Genomic DNA, 15,412 nt, shown 5'->3' on the forward strand with positions numbered 1-15,412 from the left:
ACTTACAAAGCCCTAAATGGCTTAGGCCCTGGGTATTTAAGAGAGCGCCTTCTTCACTATGAGCCCCACCGCCCATTGGGGTCACTTGAGGAGGTCCGTCTCCAGTTGCTGCCAACTCGTTTGGTGGCTGCACAGAGACAGGCCTTCTCGCTTGCTGCCCCAAGATTGTGGAATGCGCTCCCTACTAAGATATGAGCCTCCGCATCTCTGGCAATCTAAAAAAAAACTTCTGAAAACACACCTCTTCAACCAAGCTTTCTCAGCTTTTTAAAACTTGTTTTTAAATTGTTGTGTCTATTTAATTGCTGTTTTTATGATGTTTTTATTGTTAATTATTGTTTATAATTGCTGTTTTAATTGTTAATTGATTTTAATGGTGTTTTAATGTAAACCGCCCTGAGCCTTTTGGAAGGGCGGTATAAAATTCTTAATAATAAATAAATAAATAAATAAATAATAAATCATCTGTTAATTTGTTGAATGAGACAAAGTTGTTATCATCCCATTTAACTACTGACAGGGTATCTTACTACCATATCACAAATATTCTACCAGTGCATTAAACCTAAGCTGCATGAAGATGTAATGCCCACCATGATTTAGTGCTATGTGAATGAGCAGTACAGTATGAAGTCTCAGGCTTGCACCTTTCCTCCTCTCCTTGTACTCCAGTTTCCTAATTTACGTTGTTTCTCAGCACACTATTTTCTTCTGCTGTATCCAAATGTGACAAACTGTTTACTTTAAGCATGGTTTGTTGGTAAATCAGTAGGGATGGTGGTATATCTGAATATGGCCCTAGTGATGAATGGGAATGAAATTATTTTATGGCACTCCAGTTTTGCTATGGTACTATGTAGATAGGTGTCAATTAGGGCAAATGAATAAAGGTGAAAATTGGGCTGATAGTTGTTACTTTCCCCCCTTGAATTCCTTTCCAAAAAATCAGTTGATGCCTTTTAATCAAAAATACCTTTTCATATTCTATAAAATTCGTTTCTTACTACTGTTGCATGACTAAGAAGCAGGAGTCCTCCTTAAACATCCATTTATACATGGTTTGGTGTCCCGACAGAGCCACAGATCTCCAACCTATGTAGATGGGTGTTTAAGGAGCACATCTAAGGTTTGTGTTTTGCATGTGTGACTCGGGTCTGTCTGCCACAAACCTGACTGCTGCCTAAAGAATAGAGCCACTTGCTTTCATGATAGCTCTTTGTACGAGTTGAAGTTGTAGTAGCTCTGATAAAGTGTTTCATTTGAGGGATGATGGCAACAAATTTTGTGAAAACAATGTCTCTTGTGTATTCTGTCTCTGAGCTGTTCCAAGTCAGGGTGGGGTGGGGGAGACGACGACTGGAGAAATTCCAAGGAAATAATATCCGGTGCAATTTCCAATTTAATAAAGCTGTAAGGAAGTTTGATATCTAAGTATTTAATGAAAGGTCTCTTTCTCATACTTCCTGAAAAGTAGTCCTGGTCCTCCTAAGAGGAGCTGTCAAACAGCCCATGGCAGGTAAAAACTTCCAGGACTGAAAGACTCTGGGGAACCGGAGAAATGGAACAGGCTCAGACTGGGCAGAGAAAGAGGCCCTGGTGGACACATTGGCAGCACCAGGGTGTGGGGGAGAAAAACAGGCTGCCGAGGAAAATAGTTTCTCCAAATTGCTAAGTAAAGCACTGTAGAGCTAGCTAGGAGCAGAGGGGAAAGTGGCCCACCTTCCTGGGCTTTAATCGCTTTTAACTTTTCCCTAATATTCCTAATAAGAGCCAATGGGGTGTAGTGGTTAGAGTGCTGGACTAGGACAGGGGAGACCCGAGTTCAAATCCCCATTCAGCCATGATACTTGCTGGGTGACTCTGGGCCAGTCACTTCTCTCTCAGCCTAACCTACAAAAATACCTTTTCATATTCTATAAAATTTGTTTCTTTGTACTGTTGCATGACTAAGAAGCAGGAATCCTCCTTAAACAGGGTTGTTGTGAGGAGAAACTTAGGTATGTAGTACACCGCTCTGGGCTCCTTGGAGGAAGAGCGGGACATAAAATGAAATAAATAATATTCAAGTGGAAATTCTATCGTTATAATTTCTTGTACAATAGGTAAAATATGACTATTTTTTCTCCCTTATAGGATGTTTATGCATATGTTATAGCTTTGCTCTTAGTCCTGGAGAACTGTCATACTCTGTGTCCTTCCTGCATAAAGGTATTACTAATATGCCACTTTACTGTATGTATTCTAGAAAGCATCGCTGCAAAATTAGTGCAGGATCTTGTATATTTTCATCTCCCCACACAAACCCCTTATTTCTCTTGGCATTTGTTCTAACCGTCTGTTTTTGTAGTTGTGATTATTCCAACAAAAATATAAATGATTAAGTACTAATGGAAAGAGGTGTTTAATAAAACGTAACAAAAATAGTTTTCTTCGATTTTCTAGCCGCGTTGGGGGAGAGGACATTTTTTTCAAAGATAATCCAGCACTTGCTTAGCTTTGTTTATATCGATCAAATTTGGATAATTCAGAGTCAAAATTGTGGTCTACTTAAGAAAGAAATTCTACTGGCATATTTATATATTTTGCATGTTGATAACTTTCTGTTGATGCAGTTCAAGCTGTATCTTTAGTGGGCAATTAGAAGTATAATTTTGGAAGAGGACTTTGAAATCTGCCTAATCAAGATTTACAGATGATGTACTTAAATTTTTCCTATTAAAGACAAATTAAAATGCAGCCTTTCCTGTTATTGATCTGTATAACTTCAGTTAGTGCTTGCTACTGAATTGCTTATTTTATTATTCCCTTGTTTTAATGAAGTAATGTTAGTTCTGTGTTGCTACTTCTCTGCAAAAGGATTTCTTTATGTTGAGCTGGCTCATAACTGAAAACTAGATTACCACGATACTTGATTCCTTAACATCTTCATATGAATGAATGTATCAAGCTAGTTTAATGAATGAGCTGCAATGTGTTGCATGTTACCCAAACTGGATGGAATTTAGTTAATTGGTCTAGAGGGGAGAGTTGGTTGCATCTTTTTCTACAGTGGAAACTTCTCTTCAATTTAAGAAAGCTCTGATATAACACAAGATGTTTCATCTATTGGTGTATAGCAGTAGCACTTACATTTATATACCGCTCTATAGCCGAAGCTCTCTAAGCGGTTTACAATGATTTAGCATAATGCCTCCAACATTCTGGGTATATTCTGAAGGCCTTTCATTTCTAAAAGCTGAAAATGCTGTGGCAACAGAATCATGTATATTTGAGCATTCTGGATGGCACCTGTAATCAATAGGAGTTATAATCAGATACCACCTCACTACTAAGGCAGTACATGTTTTTGAAACAGAATGAGGAGTCCATATCTTTGCATCCTATGTCTTTTCACAAGCCCATGTGTAACACTGTGGACAATAGTGGGATGAATGAGTGCAAACTTTAGCTTAAGATCAAAAGCTAGACAGGCTGCTTTTGATTGCCAGTGTTTGTACTATTTATACACTTTTAAAAATGTTTAAAGCTGATTCATTGATAGTGTACAGAAATGACTGTCTCTTACAACTTCTCAGGGTATAGTAAAATGTACACTGTTGCTCTGGAAAGAACAGATTCCCTAGAAGTGAAGGATCTGGCTTTTTTAAATCTTGGTAAGTTGATAACTAAAGTATGTCCCTATCTCTGCTGCTGTTTTTCCTAGATAAGAGACAATTATGAATTAAGTTCCTTCATTGAGCTGTTTTTCACAATAGCAACATGCATACAGGTGAATAGGGATGTGCCCGAACTGGTTCGGAGGCTATGCTGGAGGCCTCCGAACCGGTCCAGTTCCGAGCTGGTCCAGCGGTTTGGCACGGAGGGGGTTTGTAGCTTTAAGGGCGGGGGGGTAGTACTTACACACACACCCGCCGCTCTTCTCCCTCCGGCGCTGTGTTTTTTGACAAAGTTTCTGGGGTGGCAGTGTTCCTCCCTGCCGCACCTGCCCCCATCGTTAGCCTGCCAGAGCCGAAGTAAGGAGCACGCATGCACCCGTTCTGGCGTGCGTGCGCACCCACTGCCGCTGCACACGCGCTCTGCATACGTCACACATTGACATGTGACGTATGCGGAGCACGCACGCGGCGGTGGCGGGTGCGCACACTCGCTGGAACGGGCGCATGCATGTTCCTTACTTCGGCTTTGGCAGGCTAACGATGGGGGCAGGGGCGGCAGGGAGGAACGCTGCCGCCCCAGAAACTTTGTCAAAAAACACAGCGCCGGAGGGGGGAGAGCGGCGGGGGTCAGGGTAAGTACTACCCCCCTGCCCTTAAAGCTACAACCCCCCCCGTGCCAGACCGGACCGGTTTGGCGCTTTGCACATCCCTACAGGTGAACCCTGTTATCTGCGGGGGTTCCGTTCTTTTTTACAACCATGGATAATGGAGCCATGGATAATACAGTAGGGCATTGTGGGAATGGGGGTGGGTTAGGTTCCTGGAGACTGGAAATATGGCGAAAAACGGTGAAAAAGGGCCCTAAAAATAGCAAAAAAGTGCCCTACTGTGCTTCATGGGTCTCCACATGTCCAGCAATGTCCCCCTGAAGTCCAAAATCTGCCCCTTTTTTCATGATTATTCACATTTTTTTTTAACCAAATGAGCTACAAAATGGCTCCTTTTCACAAAATGCTGACAGCCACCCCCAAACCGCAGCTATATGAATTTTACCCTTTTGTATCTGTGGGTATTGCAGTTGGGTGGCAACTAGGCAACTGCAGATATGCGGAACCGTAAATAGCAGAACAGCAATTAATGATGCTGATCTGTATTTTCCTTGATTTGTGTCACATGGGTTTGCTATATTCTCTAAGCTGTTTAACTGCAAAATAAGCAGCTTTTCTGAGTAGATCTTCATCTCATTTGGTGGAACAGTAGCTTTAGTTGTCCATAGTCATGAGATCACTGTGTGCATTTTGGGATGTCTTAAGCTGCTTATTTCCTGTCACATACCCTGTAACTTTATTCTTGTCTTGTGTTTGTGTTTCCTATATACAGTTTTTCTCCCCCTTCTGGCAAAGGGAATTGGGTTGGGAGTCATGATGTTGGTTGCACATAGATGGGATGAAAGTATTCTGGGTTAGATTATCCATGCAAAGAATATTTCGAATAGCATAGCTCTTTGAATCTCAAATAACCAATTTGTCAAACCTGAATTTGGAGGATAAGCAAGTACTCGAAACTGAGAAGTTTTTAGTTGTATATATTTTAAAAACAGACTATTACATTGCTGTCTACTTGCCTGGACACTTCCTGCATCTTCTCAACACTCGGCATCCTGACCTGACATGCTATAACTTCTTTCTGACAGGTACAGTGGATTCTTTAACTCTCAGTCCTATAGCAATTGCTCTTAATAAAAATTCATTCAGTAACGCTTAGGTGCCTGTATCGAAACAAAATATGCATAACTTATGCAAAATGGATGGGATGACTTTTTAAATAAAGAACTAAAGAGATCAGTCCAGCATAAAATGAAAAATTATTTAACCCTATCTTGCCTGCAACTTTCTAATGATGAAAACTCACACTTGTTAGCAAGGGTGCTACTGCTTCCAAACAGCCACTTTCACAGGGATGCAAACAAAGAGATACTATTTAAGGACATAATTGTCCAGGACAGTGTTTTGCAAGAGCACTCATTCACTTCAGGAAGGCCTGCATAGAAGACCTTCTTGGCATATACAAGGGTGGAGGTTTAGAAATTCTAGCTGACTACATAGGAAGCTGCCATACATATACTGAGTCAGACCATTGGTCTATCTAGCTCAGTATTGTCTTTACAGACTGGCAGTGGCTTCTCCAAGGTTGTGGGGAGGAATCTTTCTCAGCCCTATGTTGGAGAAGCCAGGGAGGGAACTTGGAACCTTCTGCTCTTCCCAGAGTGGCTCCATCCCCTGAGAGGAATATCTTACAGTGCTCACATATCTAGTCTCCCATTTATATGCAACCAGGGTAGACCCTGCTTAGCTAAGGGGACAAGTCATGCTTGCTACCACAAGACCAGCTCTCCTCAGCAGCCATAACAACATTTGTTGTAATCTGACCTTCCTCTGAAGGGGCAGGATCTTGTCCCCAACTTTGTGCTGCACTTTGGAGGCACAGCAGAATGTTAGGGACAGTTTTCAGCTTGAAATTGACCATTTCTTCCTCCAACTGAGTTGGTACTGGTGTATATATGATAGAGTGCAGTGCAAGCAAAAGTACATTTCTTGTAACTATCTTTTGAATTTCCAGTTTGAAAAACACATGTGTTCTTTCATAAGGAACATCATATTTCCTCGCACCTCCTGTCCTCTCACCAAATGTAATCTACAAAAAGTAGATTATATTTACAAAATAAGATCCTTGTTTAAATGAAGCCTGTTTCCAGATAGTACTTGGGAGTTATTGATACTTGTTTATTGTGCATCCCAGAACTCTCCAAGGAGAGGAAAGCTGGTCTTGTGGTAGTAAGCATGACTTGTCCCCTTAGCTAAGCAGGGTCTGCCCTGGTTGCATATGAATGGGAGACTTGATGTGTGAGCACTGCAAGATATTCCCCTCAGGGGATGAAGCCGCTCTGGGAAGAGCAGAAGGTTCCAAGTTCCCTCCCTGGCTTCTCCATGATAGGGCTGAGAGAGATTCCTTCCTGCTACCTTGGAGAAGCCACTGCCAGTCTGTGTAGACAATACTGAGCTAGATAGACCGCTGGTCTGACTCAGTATATGGCAGCTTCCTATGTTCTTAACTGTGTATTTGTACGATATGTGTATGTGCTCAGTGAGGTAGCTATCCTCTGTTGAATCTTTCAGATCTGTGCAGCTGGTTTGGGATTGGTGACAAATTTTCATACTTAGTCTGTCTGAAAGCTTTTCCTAATATTATATTTGCTAAGAAAGCAGCATCTCCATATCCAAATTGCTCAGAACATATGAGACTTTTATTTTTGTTCTAGGGCAGCTTACAAAATCAAACAATCGTGAACAGCATTAAAACACAAATAAAAGCCACCATTTTAATTTTTTTTTAAATTGCTCCCTGCCAAGCTTCAGTGGGTATTTGGATTTGAGAAGAGGGATTGAGGGGCAGATGAAATTGAGAATAGATTGAAAAGTAGAAGGATGAAGGTGTGGAGCTCTGCATTCTTCACTACCTATCCTCCAGGTTTGCTGAGCTCTTAATTAGTTTAGTGGAAATGTTCAGTACCATCTTGCATTGATCAAGTGAACCAAGAGAAACATTCCTGCCTAATGCACACTGTTTGGCATCTGCAGACACAAACCTTGCAGTGTCTCTGAAAAATGCTACTGACTCGGCTTACCTGAAAAGCATTCACTAGATATTTGAGGTATCAGTGATGCTTTGAAGCATGCAGAGTAAGGGCAGGGTGAAAAGCTTTGATTTGTGTGGGGGATTCATAGTCATTGGGATTCCTTGGGGCTGAAGGATATTTATATATTTTGATGCATACACACACACACACACTACTTAAATCCTGTGTTGTTCAGGTGAGGATGCGGAAATTAATGGATTGCACTCTAGCTCCATCCTTTCTCCTCTCAAGTCTATGGTCTTGGATCGCAGCACAGGGAGAATGTTTACCCTTGAAATTAGCAAGCCAGCCGTGTTGCAATTTCTATGGAACAGCAAGTTGGATAGTGAGAGACTGGCAGCACTGCACTGTGTGCTCCTGCATATCGGCAGTACAGTGGACTTGGAAACCCAGGTGGGGAAAGGACTATTCCATGCAGCTGATTCATTTTGCGCATAATGTACAAAAGTATGATTCCTTTATTATTAAGCAAGTGCATACAGTAGCTCTAGCATATCCCAATACTCTAGACTTGTATGATGTAATGTGAAAAGAGTGAGTTTCAAAAATGTGAAACATTTTACCTGCTCCCATTCAGTATTTTTAACAAGAAGGAGAACGGTTTCTTAGTTGGGTATGAGTTTGTGTTAAGCTGTCTGTTCTGCTGGGCCACAGTTCTGATTGAGAAAGTGAAAAGTTAGCGATTTGTGGAGAACCAGAAAATCTTCCCAGGAAAATTTCTACTCTTGCACCAGTAATATACAAGGAACTAAAATACAGTAGAATTTATCCAGATGGATTGCAAGAGAGAAACCTACTGGGCATGGTTTCCACTAGACACCTTTGGATTGTGGGAGGAAAAGCTGTGTTGTCTGCAGTTCCTCTACTTGGCCAGTAATAGGCAACATAAATTCAATCCTGCCTTTGGAAACCAAAACACAGGGATTTAATTGTATTTATTCATTCGATTTCTATACCTCCCTTCCAGAAATGGCTCAGGGCAGTTTACACAGAGAAAAAACAAATGAATAAGATGGATCCTTGTCCTCAAAGTGCTCACAATCTAAAAAGAAACATAAGATAGACACCAGCAATAGTCACTGGAGGTACTGTGCTGGGCTTGGATAGGGCCAGTTACTCTCCCCCTGCTATATAAAGAGAATCACCACAGTAAAAGGTGCCTGTCTTTCTGCAGGTCTTGTTTGTTGACATTTTTACAAAAAAATCTCTTCACTACTTAAGCTATACTGATCATTTTGTTCTCTAATGTTAATAGGTTATCCAGTGGATTTCTGATAATATGTCAGCTTGTTTGGCGTTTGACCCCATACAGGAATTTATCGTCGGTACGTATTTCTAGGACTGTGGTCATATTAGAATTAAAGGGAGCATGGTGATTTGGAGTGTGTGTATGTGCACGCGCTTAACATTAGGCAGAATATCAACGCAGTGCTATATCTGTACAAATAAAGTGTGTACTTGAATCGGAGATAACTTTAAACGACTTGGTTAATTTCTTCTGTGTGTACTTGATTCCTAGCAAAAGTGCCTTGGCATCTCATGCTGCTTAACCAGTACACTTTCTAGGGTGATAGTTGATCTTTGTGTTGGGAATTTCAGGAAATAAGGCACAAGAGTGCTATAGAAGACAGAAAAAGCACATTGATCAATATCAAGAAAATGTGTTGAGTGTGTGTACACACTACACATGATCGTGAGGATAATGGTATTGGTGGGGAAGAGATGGAGGATCCTACTATCCTAGGGACTGAGGGGTTGTTTTTATTTATAGTTAAGTTTCTAGGCTGCTCTTGGTCCTAGGACACCAAGGTGGTGTACAACAGGCTAAAGCATCACAACTTGAACATATACTGCAATCATATAACTAACCAAAAGGTTAAACATTCAGTAGCAATTTAAAAAACAACAACAATCCAAGGTACCTAACCTATACACCCAACTTAAAAATTAGATTCCTACACAAATGAGACAGTCTTTGCTCTTCTCTGGGAAACTGGGAGGGCAGAGCATCATGGATCTCTTCTGGGAGGGAGTTTCATAATCTGGGGCCTGTCACTGAAAAAGCCTTGTCTTGCGTGCAATATGATATAAGGCATCTTCAGGTGTTTGTATACAATGCCAGAGCACTTCTGGCAAATCTTGACTACTGCAAACAGGTAGTCATTAAGCTATCGGAGGCTCAGACTGCTTCTAGGGGTAATATGTGGAATGTGTATAAAACCTTGGTGGTTGAAGCATTTTACTATGGTTGAATTCCGATGCCCACTTACCTGGGATTTTCATTTTCACTGCATACAAAAAATAAAATAAAATGTCTTTTTGGTCTCATGCTGGGTAGAGGCCTTTTGCAAACAAAGAACATCTGGGAATCTACTCAATAAATAAATCTGCACACCAACACACTATGTAAAATACAACCTTGTTCTAGGATTTGGATCCCAGAATAGTATGATATTGCTATTGGTAATTGTGGCTGTGAAAATATCCGGACTTTACTGCTAAGAGAGGATTCTCTTTCCACCCTCACCCCCACCAAATATGTAAATACAGTTCTGAAGTAATGACAAAGAGAGTAAACCATGTAATCTGTGACTTGCTATAGTCCAAAAGACTTCATCAAGAATCCTCTCTCTCTCTCTCCCTCCCCCCCCCCAGGTTCTTTGTATTGGAGAATGTGTCCAGAGGCCATCAACCTGGATAAACTTCTACCATACACATCATTGCAATGCTGGAATGAGGTAAGGCATTGGGTTCTTTTAAAAACTGAAGGTTTTCCCATTATTTTAAAAAGCCACAGGTCCAACTTTACATTTATTTTCCCCTTTAAAATAGTCTCTTGAAGCATGCATATATTGTGAACTACAGCATAAAACAAATTAATGTTGCTCATTGTAAAGTAAAAAAGTCCACTATAGTCTCCAGAAAAAAGGAGTCAATCTTTTCTATATTAAGATACTACTGTTATACTTTTTCATTCCAGCTTGTCCCTGGAATAATTTGTAAAACTCACATTATCTCCTTACCTGTATTAAAGGTAAGTATGCCTAAGAGAATATTGCTTGTGGAATGGGTGAGTTGCATATCAGTGACCACTCTTATTCTGTATGAAGGTGGCTTTAATGGACAGGTTCAGGTGTCACATGGAGCCAAGATTAATCTGAGATTTGGGTTGGGGTTGTAGTTTGTTTCAAGAACTCTGGTTAGAATAAGCCAGGACCAGCTGGTTCAGACATCATGAGTAAACTGACTTGTTTCTAGTCATAATCTGAAATAGAATTCTTCTGAGACTAGCCCCAAAAGGGATGGTGGGAGGAGCATGTGCTCCTGAGGTCAAGAGAGATCCTGTGAAACCAATCTTGACTCCATGTTATCTAAAGTAAGGTTAAAGATGTGGAACTAGTTTAAGCAGTAGCTTTAATATTGATTTGTTTTTTAAAAATATGATATTCATGCCATACTATAGTTCCAAAGTGATTCTTTTTTATAAACGCTACTCTTTTGATTTCTTTAGTTCTGTCTTTTTTGGAACTATTCTGTGACTCCGGACTGATTCTTTGTCCCAGTCCAGATATAATTACCAAATCCATGGTTTGGCTCTCATGAATGGGCTTTGGTGCTTGGCTGGCCTCTCCCTCCCTCCCTCCCTGTTATGTGCAAACCAAGTTTGCCTCTAAACCAGGATTGAAAGTGTGACTTGTGGAAACCAGGAAGAGAAGAAAGGAGAGAATCAGAGCATGCAAGGGGAAGAAGGAGCACCTAATGCGACTGTTCACACAAGCAGCCAAGAGCGGGCTAAGGCAGCCAAGCCCGCTCTTGCTTGGGTGTGTGAAGCTGCAGCGGCTAAGTGGCTGCTGCCATGGCAAACCTGCCTGCACAGCCACCCTCTTAACCTTATTTAACTCCGTTTCCCTGTTCGTGTGCAGCACAAGCTTCTTTCAGCCATTGTTGCCAGGTTACCCATCATGCACCGTGCACTCACACGGTACATTATGGGAGTTCCTAGGGCTGGGAGGATGCATCCTGCCCACCGAACCTCCATGCTGCTGTGGGCTGCTGGCAATTGTCTGGGCAGGGGATCGAGTTTGAGCAGCCTTCCCCAACTCACTCCACCAAGCCCTTCTCACTGATCGTGAGAAAGGGCTCAATGTCTCTTCCAATAGCTGAACCATAATTTGGCAGTTCTCGCTGAACTAGTTCCTATAAAATGATTGTGCTGACTGAGTACAACAGCTACCTGGATTTTGCAAGATAGATCCATGAGCCACACACTCTGATTCCCTAAGAAATCTTCCACACACAATTCATGAAGATCTGGCATGCTGGTACAGTTTTTCCAAGAATATTCCTCTTGAGAAAAACTAAGTGATTGAATAATCCCAAATCTAAAATACTCAAACCTACAAGTGGCTGGTTAATAGTTGTAAGGTTGCATTTCTTTAGAGTTGCCACTAGAGGTCATTACTATTCTATATTCTTCTCGACTTATCTCAAATGGCAGACTTCCTGCAAAAAACAAGACCTCCAAGTTCTGAAACTGTGGGTGGTATAGGAAATGACTTGAGTATATTATGCAAAAGATCACTTGTTGGTGAGAGGTGTGAATAGGATGTTGGACTGACGTGAAAGCTTGGAGCAACAGGCAAGGTTTTTGTTGAGTACTGTCTTCCACATTAAGCAGAACTATTGCAATATCTCAGACTTGTGATAGAGCTTTAAACAAGGGTTTCCACTGTCCAGTCCTCCCCAGGAAAACATGGCCATTGCTCATTCTATCTAAACGTATGCATGCTTTAAATGTGTTCTTTCCCCCCTCTCTTTTTCTTTTTTAGATCTCTATTAAAAGTCAGTGTCCAGTGTCCCCATACCAGATTCAGGCCATCTTAAAACCTGTCATTAAAAAAAGCCATCTAATGGCGCAGTGGGGAAATGACTTGACTAGCAAGCCAGAGGCTGCCAGTTCGAATCCTCGCTGGTATGTTTCCCAGACTATGGGAAACACCTATATCGGGCAGCAGTGATATAGGAAGATGCTGAAAAGCATCATCTCATACTGTGCGGGAGAAGGCAATGGTAAACCCCTCCTGTATTCTACCAAAGACAACCATGGGGCTCTGTGGTCGCCAGGAGTGGACACTGACTCAACGGCACACTTTACCTTTAAAACCTGTCCTGTTGCAATCGAACATGTTCCGTCTCCTGCTCCATTCACCACCAGGAGTCCTCCTCCAAGGCCTGTGCCAAAATGAAATTTGATGAACACCCCTTAGAAACAGACCTTTCAACAGTGGTGCCAGCTTCATGGAAGGCCCTTCTCAGGGAGGCTTATCAGGCTCCAGTGCTGCACTCATTCAGGCTAAAACCTGGCACTCGGGCTAAACTGACTTCTCCTTTTGTTTGCTGATGTGTGTGTGTTTGCTGTCGTCCTTCTGCATACATTTGAGTTTTTTATGCTTTGGTATTAATGCTAGTTGCGTTTGTGTGTTTAAATAATGCTGGACTCTGCATTATTTTAGTTGTGGTAGAAAAATAATTTACATAATAATAGATAAAACTTACATATCTTCTCTCTTAATTGGAGGTGCAAAACTGTAAAGGCTTCTGGGGGAAACTGAGTTCAAGCTTGGAATGTGTGAAGTATGCAGAACCTTGCTTGCATTTCAACAGCAAGGTGCTGAGAAAAGAATGGGATAAACTACTTTCAGATGAGGTAAATTAACCTAGGCAATGAATGCTGTGGTAGAATCCTTCTTTTAGAGCTGTATACATGTGTTTTAAGTAAAACCTCTTGCTGGATGTCTAGGGAATGTTTTGTTTTTGTTTGTTTTTTAAATGGGGGGGGAGGCAGGTACTGGCAAAGTGTTAGGCCACCTCTTTGGAAACCTGCAGGGCCAATATGCATTCCAGTGCAATGTGCAGATTATGCAATGCCACTTTCCACATAGACTGGCAAATGGCAGGCATGGAGTAGTGCGGTTTTTGTGCAAGAAATAAGTTTGTCACATTTGTTCCTTTCTCTTCAGCTGTAAGGGAGAAGGTTACACATTGTAACAGGGTGACCATGTAGGCGCCATCCTGGTTGGTGGCTCTGTACATATGGAGGGAGAAGAGTTGCCTTTCCATTCAGGAAGGATGAGCCCTGGAGTTCCCCAGCTGTGGCTTCACATGCTAACTTTTTGAAAGCCCTTTAAGAGATCTTATTTTGGAATTCACACTCCGGTTTCAGTAGTCCTGATGTTTATGGTCAAATCTGCTCTGGTTTGTAAGGGCTAGGTAGCAAAAGGAGCTGATGAACTTATTTGCATACAGCTCATCTGTTCCAGGGAGTTCTCCAAACAGCAGGCTTTACCATGAGTTTTCTGCTAGGGTTTACTGCAAACTCAAAGTTATCCCCAAAACCCAATGTAAAAAGTGGATTTTTAAAACCTGGATATAAATCAGGCTGCATTCTAACGTGCAGGGGAAGAACCAGTTTGTGTGTGAAGTGCTCCCCCATAGCTTGCAGTGACTTCGGGGTAAATCTGCTCGATATGTGAACGCATCCCCTCCATTCTGGAGGAGATGCAAGCTAAAGGGCTTTTAGCCTTGTGTGAAAAAACTTCCAGGTGGGATTGGGAAAGATCTCTGTTGGAAATTTTGGAGATCTGCTATTTTTCAGTGAAGGCAGTAGTAAGATAGATGAACTAATAGTCCGACTCGAGATAAAGCAGCTTCACAAACGACTAATATTCACATATGGATGTTAGGGAACTGGTTGTGTATTTTGTAAGACTTCGCTTCCCATAGCCAATGCAAGGATGTTCTGGGGAGAATAGTATCCACCCTTTCCCTGAGACAGGCCTGCTCAACTTTGGTCCTCCTGGGACTTTTACACACAGCAGGCTTTACGGCGAGTTTACTGGGCGGCTATATGGTGAACTCAAAGTTGTCCCAAAAAACCGATGCAAAAAGTGGATTTTTAAAACCCCAGATATAAATTGGGCTACACTCCAACGCACAGTGAAAAATCCCGAATCGTGTGTGTAGTGCTCCCCAATAACTCGCAGGGACTTTGGGGTAAATCTGGCTGATATGTGATGCACCCTCTCCATTCTGGAGGTGATGCAAGTTAAAGGTCTTTAAAAGCCCCATGTGAAAAACTTCCTGCAGGTGTTGGCCTACAACGCTCATAATCTCTGGCTATTGGCCAGTGTAACGGGATTATGGAAGCTCTTGTCCAAAAACAGCTGGGGGCCCAAAGTTGAACAGGTCTGCCCCGAGACATTTGCTGTGTTCTTCTGTAGGTGCTACAGCACTAAATCGGAAGCATCTGAAACTGTTCTAGAGAAGCAGATTAAATGATCAAAGTATGTTGACTGCTATTTTATATATTAAGCAATCCTTCTACATTAAGCATTTCTCATTGGATGGTAATGGAGTAAGGTTGACTGCATCTCATAAAGTTCTTCGTCCAATAATTTACACTTTGTTTTAGAGAACCGAAGAGAGAATGGCAACATATATGAAAAATATATTTGAAAATGCAAAACAGTAGGTTGACTTCTAATAATGTTTATCTTCCTGATCTTGATTAAATCTGAGATTGCATTGTAAAGGATCTGTTTTGTTTTCATTGTGTTGTGAAATACCTGAAATGCCTGTATAGTTCATGGTGCTAAGGACATTGTCCGAGAATTGATTTCTAACTGTGACTGCAATATCCTTTGGAAGAGATTTATAAATGTGTGTCTTCCCAAGCCAAGAAACCAGCTGCATCTGAGGGCTGGAGAACCTTGTTGCAGATGCTTCTTCAAAAAGGACGAATGAATACTTTTATTACCGTCCTTGAGCAGTACAGAAATATAGTAATATACAGGAATACAAAATATCATCCAAAACTTGCAGTACTATGAAACAATCTATAGATGTTGTTGCTTAATTAATAAAGTAACAAATAGCAGTTAACTTCTGTTATCAGCCACCTAATGGTGCAGTGATGAAGTAACTTGCCTAGAGAGCAAGAGGTTGCCGGTTCGAATCCCTGCTGCTGTGTTTCCCAGACTATGGGAAACACCTATATCAG

The 15,412-nt window shown here is 41.5% G+C and overlaps 1 protein-coding gene across 7 annotated transcripts in view; it reads left to right on the forward strand.

The window, feature by feature from the left end:
* The window catches only part of GSAP (gamma-secretase activating protein), a 65,920-nt gene that overhangs the window by 22,512 nt on the left and 27,996 nt on the right, over positions 1-15,412 (forward strand). For 6 of the 7 annotated variants that reach the window (XR_008307551.1, XM_053251317.1, XM_053251314.1 and 3 more), the window contains 9 exons: positions 2,134-2,208; positions 3,576-3,653; positions 5,257-5,349; positions 7,529-7,746; positions 8,609-8,678; positions 10,009-10,091; positions 10,334-10,387; positions 12,932-13,060; positions 14,825-14,880. Coding sequence is in view for 6 of the 7 variants with exons in the window: in XM_053251317.1 (XP_053107292.1) it covers positions 2,134-2,208; positions 3,576-3,653; positions 5,257-5,349; positions 7,529-7,746; positions 8,609-8,678; positions 10,009-10,091; positions 10,334-10,387; positions 12,932-13,060; positions 14,825-14,880 (856 nt within the window). In the remaining variant the exon portion in view is untranslated. The remainder of the gene's footprint in view (positions 1-2,133; positions 2,209-3,575; positions 3,654-5,256; positions 5,350-7,528; positions 7,747-8,608; positions 8,679-10,008; positions 10,092-10,333; positions 10,388-12,931; positions 13,061-14,824; positions 14,881-15,412) is intronic. The other variant, XM_053251319.1, reaches the window with a different exon arrangement.

This window comes from Hemicordylus capensis, chromosome 5 (genome assembly GCF_027244095.1).
Source record: "Hemicordylus capensis ecotype Gifberg chromosome 5, rHemCap1.1.pri, whole genome shotgun sequence".
NCBI classification, from domain to species: Eukaryota; Metazoa; Chordata; class Lepidosauria; order Squamata; family Cordylidae; genus Hemicordylus; species Hemicordylus capensis.